Source organism: Arachis ipaensis, chromosome B8 (assembly GCF_059453495.1).
Source record: "Arachis ipaensis isolate K30076 ecotype BB chromosome B8, ASM5945349v1, whole genome shotgun sequence".
NCBI lineage: Eukaryota > Viridiplantae > Streptophyta > Magnoliopsida > Fabales > Fabaceae > Arachis > Arachis ipaensis.
This window is the reverse complement of record NC_142443.1, coordinates 9,273,333-9,285,628: the sequence shown is the minus strand read 5'-3', so window position 1 is coordinate 9,285,628 and position 12,296 is coordinate 9,273,333. Positions and strand designations below refer to the sequence as shown.

Sequence of the window (12,296 nt, the reverse complement as noted above, 5' to 3'; positions counted from 1 at the left end):
GTTTTCTGAAAACCGCCACAATTTCCTAGGTTAAAACGGCGGTTTTTGAATCGGTTAAAACGGCGGTTCAAACCGCCATTGTTTCCAAATAAAAACATTTTCTTGTTGGTTAAAACGGCGGTTGCCATTATTTCCTGGGTTAAAACGGCGGTTTTTGGCTAGGTTAAAATGGCGGTTTGAACCGCCATTATTACCCTGACAGAGTGGTGTTTTTGTTGGTTAAAACGGCGTTTTTGAACCGCCATTTTTACCCTGACAGAGTGACTTTTCGTTGGTTAAAATGGCATTTTTGAACCGCCGTTTTTACCCTGACAGTGTCATTTTTATTGGTTAAAATGGCATTTGAAACCGCCATTTTTACCCTGTTAAAAAAAATTTATCGTTTAAAAAGATAGTTTTTATCGTGTTAAACAAATAATTTTTTTGTTTAAAATTTCAGAATAACAAGAAATCATAACTCATCAACAAAATATTACATAAATCATAAATAAAATATTAAACATAGTATATAATTTTTTAGTATTAGAAATAAAAAATAATAACTCCTATACAAATAAAGTATTGGAAGTCTTAATATGTAACTCTTAATACATCAAGTCTCTATCATAAAAAAAAATCACCCTGCTCTATTATTCGCTTCAAAAGATCTACTTTCTAATTCTTTTGGCGATGGAATCTCACTCTCTTGATCCAATTCCTACAACAAAAATATAATTTAAAAACAAAATAAAAAAGAATAAATAGATAAACCATTAACTTGGACAACACAAAATAAATTTAAACAAAAAATGAGAATTAAAAACAACCAAAGAGTAATCTTGTTTATATATCCATGTATATAACATATGAGATATTTACACCAACATTTTGCTCGAGACCTCCAACAAGCTTAACTTTGACGTGATAACAATAGTAATATCTATCTAAGGATTGATCACATAGTAAAATAAGCCATTACCTCCCAAGTTCGACAAAAACAGCTCTTATTTGCAAAAATTCTATCAAGGAAATTACTAAAATAGAGGAATAGGAACATGCTGCTCAATTTTCCACCAATTTAACTACCATTTAAGCACAAGAAAACCATGATACTCCAAGCATAATGCACAAAGAGGAGAAAAACTTGAAAGAGCCACAACTAAGCCATTGAGCCATTATGCTTTTATTTGGCCTAATTTCCTTAAAGCTCAAGCTATTAGCTAAAGGCATATGATTTGTTTTATATCTTTATAAGTAATAAATTTAGATGGAGGAAATTTTTCACAGGATGTTGTGCGGTATACTACAATAGAAAACTTATAATGGCAGGAAGATAATTGTATAGAACAAAAACTTTAGAAACAAGGTATGAGTCAAGCCACCAAACACATTATAAATTGACTAACAGTGATTTATTGATCTTCAATAAACTAGAGTACAAATAAAAAGTAAAAACCCTTATGGATTGATTAAATAAGAAAAGAAGCACGTGGAGTTGAATGAGTTCTCACCCATTTGCAGAATTTGTCCTAATTGAATGATAGTTGCTTGGTGCAGGGACTCCGTTAACAACATGACCTGATATTATGCAGTGATCAATATCCAAAGCTGAATAATAAAGTTAATCAACCTAAAGCTAAAATTAACCATTGCTTTTTAGTTTTTACTCACTAAAATTCAACTTTTTTTTCTTAAATAAAAAACAAATATATTCCAAATCATTCACCTGTTGAAGAAGTTCCCTCTGCAGGTATTTCCTATTAGAAAGATCATATTAGCACAAATAAAAGAATTAATAGAAACCAACAGAAGCAATTACTGCATTTCTTACTATTTAATTCTTTTTATTTTTTTCCACAGGAAAAAAGTAATTAATGTCATAGTCCTTTAAATAAACTCTTATTAACACAAGTGGTATACAAATATTTAAATCGAGAGTAGACTAATTTGAGGCAAATGGGGATTGGAAAATGTTCAATCACTCAGCAAGTGAAAAGTATAATTGAAGGTTATACAGAGACCATGATACAAGACTGCAATGTGCAAAAGTACCTGGTCATAGTCAATATATCTTGTGCTTTCATTCAGTCAGTATGGCATTGTCTCAAAAAATATAGAGACTACAGAATAACAAATTTGTCCATATACAATGAAAAACAAATCAGGTACTATGTTAGTATTGTGTGATTACCTCCCCATTTCGCTGGATCCAACCGGAATGCTTCCAAGGCACGCTTTTGGCATAGTGTTTCAGCCATGTCAATATACTTGAAATAAGAAAGATCAGAAATTTTTTGAGGGTATGAGTTCCAGCCCCTTCACAAAAACAAAAACAAGAAGTCAATCCATATGTGTGGTGAAAACTGAAAAGCAAAACTCTACCATCATCTCATCAATCATCATATATGATAGGCAATAAAACATTCAATCCAATATTTCCCCTGGCTAGGAAGAATCATATCATGCAGCATAAACTCAGCAATATCAAATGTTTTGCATAAACTCAGATAGTTGGATAATTTTTTTCAAGATTTTCTATATCCCTGGAAAAGATGCAAGTAATAATAAACTAATATATTACCTTCCATTGTCTAGCTTTCTCTAGCTCAATTATATCAGCAATCTCAGGATCAACTTCCTCAAGTGAAGCATTCAATTGCTTTGGCCACTGCAAAGGCAAATCAATATATTACGATAAAAGTCTGATTTTTCTTCCTTTCTGCTTGAAAGTTGAAACAATATGTATATCTAGATATGCATAATATTAACTGTAATTATATAATAAGCTTACTGAAACTCTGGATTTTTCTTTGTCGTAAACAACTTCATCAAGTAAAGAGGACTACATTCAAAAGCAAGGAAAAGGAATGGCAAGTAGTTAATTGGTTAAGGTAGGGGAGCATAGAACATTATGAATATGAATATTTGTTATTATAAAGATAATAATATAATATAAAGCATATATGGTTGGAAATTTGATTAAAGAAGACCTTGTAGTAAACAATTGTGCCTGCACTAAAGAGAGGACGTAAAGGCTTGTCCATGGAAGTTGAAAGCCTGCGAAGAAGCGCCATTGCCATTGCCATCTCCAAGACACAAAACACAGGGTGTGTGTGTGTTGTTGTTGTTGTGAAGCTAATTAGGTAGAGAGATGCTCAAATTAAATAGAATGCACTTTAAAATTGACTCTAGAGATAAAAAAAATAAGTTAGTTATTTCATTTTTCTTTTTTCCTTTTTACAATATGTCATTTGAAAGCATTCAAGTTGCAGTGAGTTATTAAAATCAGTTTGCAATTAAGTGCAACAGCAACAACTATAATCAATGTCAATTTTTAACTAGTTAATAAGCTCAAAAACTGCAGCAAAGATAAATTCAGCCATCATGAATGCAGCTCATGTTGAATTTGACATTGAAATCCGCAGATAATTCAGGATGTGAGTGAGGCTTGTGAAAAAGCTTTTTATATACAGTTTCTATGCAGAGAGTAGTTAGTAAATTTCTTCTATAAGATAATAAGAATAACCAGCTGTATATCAAAAATATTTTATTGCACACCATAAGCGCACAAGTCCAAATTAAACTGTACCCAGAACAATTTCCTACCTCCAGAACAAATAATCATCGTACCCACAAGCTTCACTAACCCTTCTCCCATTAATAGTCATATAAGAAAAACTGTACAATCACACAATAAACAAATAAAAATTTCACGCAACAGCAAGAGAAGCATAACAATTCATAAACCTAAAACCTAGACAAGCCACCACAAATCTTTCAAACCAACTAAAAGAAGAATGACAAGAAGCATATACCATCATACGAAGCTTTCAGATTCAAACTCATGCTCAATCCACACAAGAAAATGACACCCCTACTTCCAAAACCAATAAAATAAATAAATAAAAATCATTCAGCAATAAGAGTAACACCTTAGCAATTGCTTTGGGTGGATATTCTGCTCCAAGTTTCGGATCAACACACTGCTTGACTTTATCCTCGCTAAGTCTTGGTGTAGCCTGAAATACAAGTTGCTATGATAACCTAAATTGGAAGATATATAAAATTTAATACATCTCAATTAACAAACCCAAACTTGTTTAAATCAGAAATGGATACAAATGTAAATTTAAACAAGTCAAAACACTAGATACTTGAATCAACATAACAAAACCAGTTTAGATAACAAGTGGTCTTTAATCAACATAACCAGTTCAGAACACTAGACATTGGCACTAGATCTGAGAGAGAGAGAGAGAGAGAGAGAGAGAGAGAGAGAGAGAGAGAGAGAGAGAGAGAGAGAGAGAGAGAGGTTATGAAAACAACCTTGCCGGCTTTGCAAGCAGTGTCGGCGGCAGATGTAAGGAAGGAAGATCCAAGATCTAAGATCTGAGATCGTCGACTGGTTGAACACAAGACCCGATCGGCGTCAATCACCCCCGCACCAACGTCAATCGAATGCTTCAACACAAGACCCGATCGCAGAGCTGCAGAGAAACAAAAACCCCCCAAAAATCAGCAACAAAAACAATTTTGAAACCATAACCCGAGCAAAAACGAAAAAATTATGTAATTTCAGTTTCGGTTTCTCCTTCAAGTATGTTCTTGATGAAGGAAAGGCTATTTACATGGGGAAGAGGCAGAGGAAACTTTACACCAATGGCGGTGGAGAATATTCGGACAAGATTGGCAAGTGGAGTCACATGATTTTCGAGCACCCTGCAACGTTCGAGACGGTTGCCATGGATCCAGAGAAGAAGAAGGAGATAATTGACGATCTTACTACTTTCAAGAACAGCAAAGAATTCTATGCGAAGATCGGGAAGCCTTGGAAGAGGGAGAAGTACCTAGAGAAATCTTAACAGGCAGAGAGAGGAGAAGCCGAGAGGGAAGAACGGCGTTGTCGGAGGAGACGAAGGAGAGAGAGAAGGGAGAACGAGAGCGCCGTAATGTTTCGTTTTAATGAGCTAGCTATGGTTGCAGTTGTTTTCTTTTATATATGTGTGAAAATGGCGGTTCAAAACCGCCATAATCACCAGAACCGCCACCAAACACAAAATTAATTATGGCAGCAACCAAAAATACCATAATAACCGGGTATTACGGCGGTTTTTTAAAACCGCCGTAATATCAATGCCATTTTAAACTTAATTTTTTGTAGTGCTGCTCCTCCCGAGGTGTCTCCATACAAGAGATCAGACATCGCATACAATGGAAAGAGAGGAGGAGTAATGTTGCGAGGGTTGATGAAGGGTTGGCGGATATAAAAGGTAGGCTGGTGGGGTTTTGGAGAGTGTGAGTGAGGGTTGGTGGTGAAGGTTTTTGGAGAGTGGGTGAGGGTTTGTGGTGAAGGATTTTGGAGAGTAAGTGAGGGTTTAGAGAGGATTGAGTGTAAGGGTTGAATGCAAGGGTTTGGAGAGTGAGTGAGTAATAAGTTGGTTTTAATTAAAAGTGAAATTAGTACGTGATTATACGTCTCCAGAAAATCATATTATTAATTATTTAGGACATTCTAATTTGTAAGTTTTTAATTTTTTGTTAATTTATTAGTGTTTATTTGATTAATATTAATTTAGTAGTTTATGTATTAGATTTATATTAGTATAGTTGTACTGTTATTTCTGTTAATATGAATGTGTAATATAATTAATAATATTTTGTGATTTTTTGAAAATAAAATGATTATATATTTTTTTTTTGTTTTCCTGTTGTTAGCATGTATAATTTTTTATAGTATTATTTTTCTTATTTTTTTGGTTATAATATGATATTTTATAATTTTATTAATTACTAAGATTAATAAATCATACGTATACGATATTTCTGTTATTACTTTTTATTTTTTTATAATATTTTTATTTTGTACGAATTCGTAGTTATTAATTTTAATAAATAATATAAATATAATAAATGTAATTTTTTGGATTTTATATTATTATTTTTAATTTATGTTGTAATGTTATTTTTATTTTATTGTAATTTTTATTTTTTAATTTTAATAATTTGTAATTTGTATTTCGGTTGTCTTGTATTCAGGCTAATAGGAATATTCTTCCGCGTAAGCTTAATCTACCGGAACAATAGCATCCGACGGTTGACCAGGCTTTACAAACAACAGGATTCTACCATGTATCGAGAGTGGGACATATAAGAGGGCATTCTGCCTTACTATCTGCTCTTGTGGAAAGGTGGAGGTTGTAGACTCATTCTTTCGTATTGTCAATCGGTAATGTTACAGTAAAACTGGAGGATGTGTTACACATATTTGGCCTACCGATTGATGGAGAGGTTGTGACCGGTTGGACCGATAGCAGTCAGGACTTCTTGGTCAACCAGAGCATGGCAATTTTTGGCAGCGAACCTGTCGTGAGTAGTTCATATAAAAGTTACATAAAACAGGCCTGGGTTCTCCATATTAGAGACACACAACCTCTAGACACTTGGGAGTCTGTTCAGCGTTAGGTGTCACATCTTCTATCTGCTAGGAACCACCCTCTTCGCGGATAAGTCGATAGCGTATGCCCACACAAGGTACCTACAACTACTCCAATATTTTGAGCAGATCAGCACTTACAGTTGGGGATCAGCAACTCTTGCACATTTTTACAGGGCACAGTGCTGTGCATTGCAGTACGATTACAAGGAGATGGACGACAAACTTGATTTGTTGTTTGTTTGGGCGTGGGAGCGAATGCCCTTTCTTGTGCCCATTCCAAGACAGCGGCTTGCACCTGCTGATATACTAACACTGTAATAATACATAGTTTATTGGAGTTTGACTTGTGTTTTATTTATGTTTTACTAAAAAGATGTAATTTAAACTCTATTATATCATTGTGTATTGCAGGTAGAGTCATTATCCATGACTGTAAGTGCCAAATTGCCGTAAAGACTGATTTTCTAGAACCGTATTCTATTCCAATCCTGAACTTATGAACCGCATTCTGCCTTACTATCTGCTCTTGTGGAAAGGTGGAGGCTGTAGACTCATTCTTTCGTATTGTCAATCGGTAATGTTACAGTAAAACTGGAGGATGTGTTACACATATTTGGCCTACCGATTGATGGAGAGGTTGTGACCGGTTGGACCGATAGTAGTCAGGACTTCTTGGTCAACCAGAGCATGGCAATTTTTGGCAGCGAACCTGTCGTGAGTAGTTCATATAAAAGTTACATAAAGCAGGCCTGGGTTCTCCATATTAGAGACACACAACCTCTAGACACTTGGGAGTCTGTTCAGCGTTAGGTGTCACATCTTCTATCTGCTAGGAACCACCCTCTTCGCGGATAAGTCGATAGCGTATGCCCACGCAAGGTACCTACAACTACTCCAATATTTTGAGCAGATCAGCACTTACAATTGGGGATCAGCAACTCTTGCACATTTTTACAGGGCACAGTGCTGTGCATCGCAGTACGATTACAAGGAGATGGACGACACACTTGATTTGTTGTTTGTTTGGGCGTGGGAGCGAATGCCCTTTCTTGTGCCCATTCCAAGACAGTGGCTTGCACTTGCTGATATACTAACACTGTAATAATACATAGTTTATTGGAGTTTGACTTGTGTTTTATTTATGTTTTACTAAAAAGATGTAATTTAAACTCTATTATATCATTGTGTATTGCAGGTAGAGTCATTATCCATGACTGTAAGTGCCGAATTGCCGTAAAGACTGATTTTCTAGAACCGTATTCTATTCCAATCCTAAACTTCCTGTCCTCAGGGTCAACAACACCTATAATAAGAATAAATTGTCGCTCATCGATCCGTCAAAACAAAATTAAGGAAACATACTACCCACTGCTCATATACCTATGTTCGCATATTCGGAAAATTCCGATGCATGCATGGCATCAAGATCCAAACTACTCATAAAAGGTGGAATGTCTATCAGTTAACGAACTGTGGGTGAAACCACTAAAGTTTTGGTGACTATCTCACCTCCCCCCATCGTCATCCTCATCCTCATCATTGGCTTCATACGTAGCTTCAAATTCCTCGTCGCTATCATTGTTCATTCCTTCGTACACTTCAGTTCTATCATCTTGCACGTCTGGGTTATGTTGAACCTCATCTGCCGTTATATGTTCAAACTCAACATACAACTCAATCCTTGGATATTGCGCCTAAGTTTGCTAGTGAATATGAAACATCCATTAAATACTTGTTTCGTCAACGATCGGCATAACCTCAAATTATATCAAGCCGCCAAATACGACAACTAGACTCCGGTAGAGAATGTTGCTCACCCTCACTCTTTATGCTCTGACAAAGCTCGTAGTATAGTTTTGCGAACGTTATAGTGTATGGAACCACAAATAAAAACGTACTCTCACAAGAAAAGCTCACGCCCTCATATGTATTACGTATAACCTCACCGTTGCAGTAAACCACTATATTTGCAGTGCCCTCCATGATACCAACAGTAGAGGACTCACCTCTCTCACAATGCAATAAAATAATAACGAGTTCTGGTTTTTATAGGCAGAGGACTCACTTTGCAAGTTTCGTGTTGCAAAGCCATCCAATCAGCGTTTGCCACGTGTCCAACATGCATGATGCGTGTTGCCTGTATGCATGACACCTGTCCAACATGCAGGGTGCGTGTTGCTTCAGATTACGCTACGTGTCCACACGCAGCATGCGTGCTGAGTCAGCACGTGACCTGTGTGTTGTGCTGCTATTTTTGCAATGTTTATCCACCTGTATATACACCAAAAAGATCCATTTCCAACAAAAACTCACCTCTTTTTTCCATATTAAAATTCTTTAGCCGCATGTATACCTATTTAACTTATTAGCTTCCACATGCTTGAATTTCATAAATTGAATCTAACATAGACTTGTATATAGAATCTAATAGATGACTGGGTCACTTTTAAAGTTTATTTATTAGAAGGAGCACCCCAACATCATTTCTGGAAAAGCATTTGGGTGAAAGAGAATGAGGTTAGGACTTTCTTTGGACTAGAGATGAAAAAAATCCAAAATTACCCTCGTGACAGGAGATTAAATGAAAATTCGGTCTCATGAATAAATGAAGATAGGACAGTGAGCATAGGTATTATTCGTTAAATGTTTGCGAATATAAAATTCTTTAATTATTGTGATTTCAAGACACAATTACATTGTTATTTTTAGAGAGATAAGTTTATCCCTATACTTAATTATTATTAAATTGAGGATAATATTTTCTAGAAATACAAATGAAACTTACAAATTTTTTACTTAACAATAACAACAAATTATCTACTTTATTTAACAAGTAAAATTAATTAGAATCATATTTTTTGTTATTGCACTTGAAATAGTGGATAAGAATTTTGTTAGGTAATTTAGTAGGGCATCAGCCAACTCCAACCAATGCAACTACAATGTGAGCCGTAACAAAAGGTAAAAAACATCCCACGACCTTACCCAAATCTAACACTATTTTCATGTGGTTTACCTTTTCTCTTCTCCCTCTCCCACTCCCATTCCCACTGTTCATCCTCTCCTTCCTCTTCCGCTTTAATCACGCCGTCCCCCCCTCCCAACCGGTGCCAATCACTCTCCATCACAACAAGGAGGCATGTTTCCTCCCGCTGAAGATGAAGACTCCAACCCCTACGATGGGAGCTCTGGAGCGTTGTCACTGCATCGCACTCCACCCATACCCTCGATCTACCCCTCATCCACCCCCACCCATGCAATTCTCGTTTTCCGTGAAAGGTGCACAAAAACTCCCTTGCCGCTGATTGCAACAACAAGCTAATGTCGCCTGTGTCCTTTTCAGATGATTTTTTTCGTTATCAGATATTTCTAGGTTGAGATGGAATCGGGTGTTCATTTGTGGCTCATTGGAATTTTTTTTGTGCTTTAGTAGATGTTTCTTTTGTGCTTTAGTGGATGTTTTTTTCTCATTCGGATGTTTCTTTTCTGTATTGGGGGATGTTTCTTTTCTAGGACCTCGTAAATTGCTCAGTTCGTAGGTCTAGCAGTTAGTCGCGACCGACGTTGAGCGTTTGGCGGCACGATAAGAGGTACGACCCAAAGACCCGCGCGTGACGTGGTGATCAGGATTGGATGCGGAACTGAACAGTGATGCGGCAACGTGAGGAGAGGTGCTACACAAAGAGCCGCGCCGCGTTGGAGCGAACACGATTGGATGCGAAGGGAAATGACGCAGCGGAGAAAGCAGTTTGGGGAGGACGCGACGGCGGATGACAGTCGATTCACGTTGAGGGCACTCAAGATGAATACCAGAGGGATTATGTGGAGTCGCCGATGGGAGAAGTCCTTCTACGGGTTAATTTTTTCACTGGCATGTGTAATCCTAATTTTCAGAATTTAAAAAAAGAAATAATTTTAAAAAGTTGTTCAAGTTGATTGAACGCATAGTTAGTTCCCTTGACTTTTTCATATATATATATATATATATAAGGTTGAACATACACAACCCTTCATGTTGAACAACATACACAATCCATTAATGTCTGTGACTTTTTTCTGAATGCGCTGATTCTCTAGTTTTTCAAAGGTTGTAATGGTTCATTACTAAATGTGACCATTGAATATTAAATCATGCCAAGAATGATATATCCATCATACTACAAGAAAGTTATCAAATACCATCAAATTTACTTGGGAAATTATCAAAAATATTTGTCAGTAAATTATTTTCTACCGAAGTTAGTGAAAGAGTAAATCAGATGATAAAAACTTTGTCAGTAATTATTTATCGGCGGAAATTTTTGTCTCCTGCTAATTATCGATGGATATAAACTTTTAATTACCGAAATTCTGGAAGTTGTTACCATAAAAAAGTTTTCAGCAGTAATTTTGGCACTATAGATTAGGTTTTCACACGTTTACTACCATCGGATTTATCTCTGGTAAATCTGACGGTAATATATTTTTTATTAATAATTAAATTAATAGCTATCAGTGAATTCAACCGACTGTAAATTCAGTGGCAAATTTTATTTTTTTTATTTTTGAATGTTTATACAGAATACATGAAATAACCTGATATATCATTATCAATATGTCAAAAATTAATAGTCTAATCACAATTAATAAAAATTTAATAGTATTTTAAACATATACAACTATAATATGTAATAACAAATGTGCAGAAGAATAAATCAAACAAATAAACTACTAGTACTATCAAACAAAGCAAAACTATATCATAATCACTACAAGTCCGCCTGATATAATCGTCATCGTCATCCTCCTGGTACTGCTGAGTCGGTGGTCTAGATAGTTGTGTTGGTGCTTGTGTTGATGCTTGTGCGTAGGACGAGCAGCCTTTTCCAGTAGCGGTGGTGCCACCAGCGCACATCTGATCATAGTAGACCACCATTTGATGTCGCATCCGCTAGATATGCTCCAGTTCTTGTCTAAGCTCCTGCCTCAGGGATCCTGTCTCTGCATCGACATCACAAGCATCTCCCTCTCTGCCATGCATGCGAGGAGTTCATTATACATCTCTTCAACTAAATGCAGCTGGTGACTCTGGTCCTAAAGGCTCTGGGTCAGGCTATGAGCTTGCTCACGTAAATCGACGTCGTCGAGATCTATAAGGTTGGTGGTTGAGGTGGACGAAGACATTAAAGTGGAGGTGCAAAAGTTGCTGGCGAAGAACAACCCCAACTCGTAGACACGATTCTTGTACGGCTTGGATGCGGTCTCATGCCACACCGCATTAGGATCGATGACGAAAGTAGAGGAGTTGTTGCCGTCCTCCCAACTCTGTTGAGATTGCTGGGTCGCGGCCTCCAAATTGTGCATGTATGATTCCTGCCACATGATATGCAAATGTTATTAGGACGACAATTAATTGAAAATGATTATAAGTTATGAAATAAATTATGACGATTACTCACATAATAATATGCAGATCGTTGATCGACAAATCTCTTATTATTCTCCTTCAGCGTGTGAATATACTTGAAGATTTCTGCTATCATCGCCTCACAATCCAATGATTTAGACTACACATATTAAAAGAAACAGTAAAATCAAGCGCCAATAAATTTAAAAATAAAAAAAATGAACTTAATATTAATAATATTAATACTCTAAATTTGTAAATACTCTTCAAAAATGACCATGAATATTAGGACTTAAAACCCATGGCTATTCATACTAGGTCATGATACAAGCACTTACATCACATCACAACCCCAAAACAATAATCATGTCACCATGTATGCTAATTAGGTTTGCCTTCGGTTGTTAAAGTAATATTTTCTATCATAGCTAGATTGAGAAATATTTCTAACGTCTTCACTTAAAATGAAGATTTATTGGAATTGATAAATTATGA

General features: G+C 36.1%; 1 protein-coding gene across 1 annotated transcript; it reads right to left on the bottom strand.

Moving 5' to 3' along the window:
* Positions 1 to 654: 654 nt before the first annotated feature.
* Positions 655 to 2,648, bottom strand: LOC107613679 (uncharacterized). Its single transcript, XM_088496082.1, has 5 exons — positions 2,561 to 2,648; positions 2,171 to 2,295; positions 1,706 to 1,736; positions 1,491 to 1,557; positions 655 to 697 (listed from the first exon to the last, which is right to left on the bottom strand). Exons 1-5 carry the CDS (start codon positions 2,565 to 2,567, stop codon positions 655 to 657), a joined length of 273 nt encoding a protein of 90 aa, XP_088352208.1. The 5' UTR covers positions 2,568 to 2,648.
* Positions 2,649 to 12,296: the final 9,648 nt, after the last annotated feature.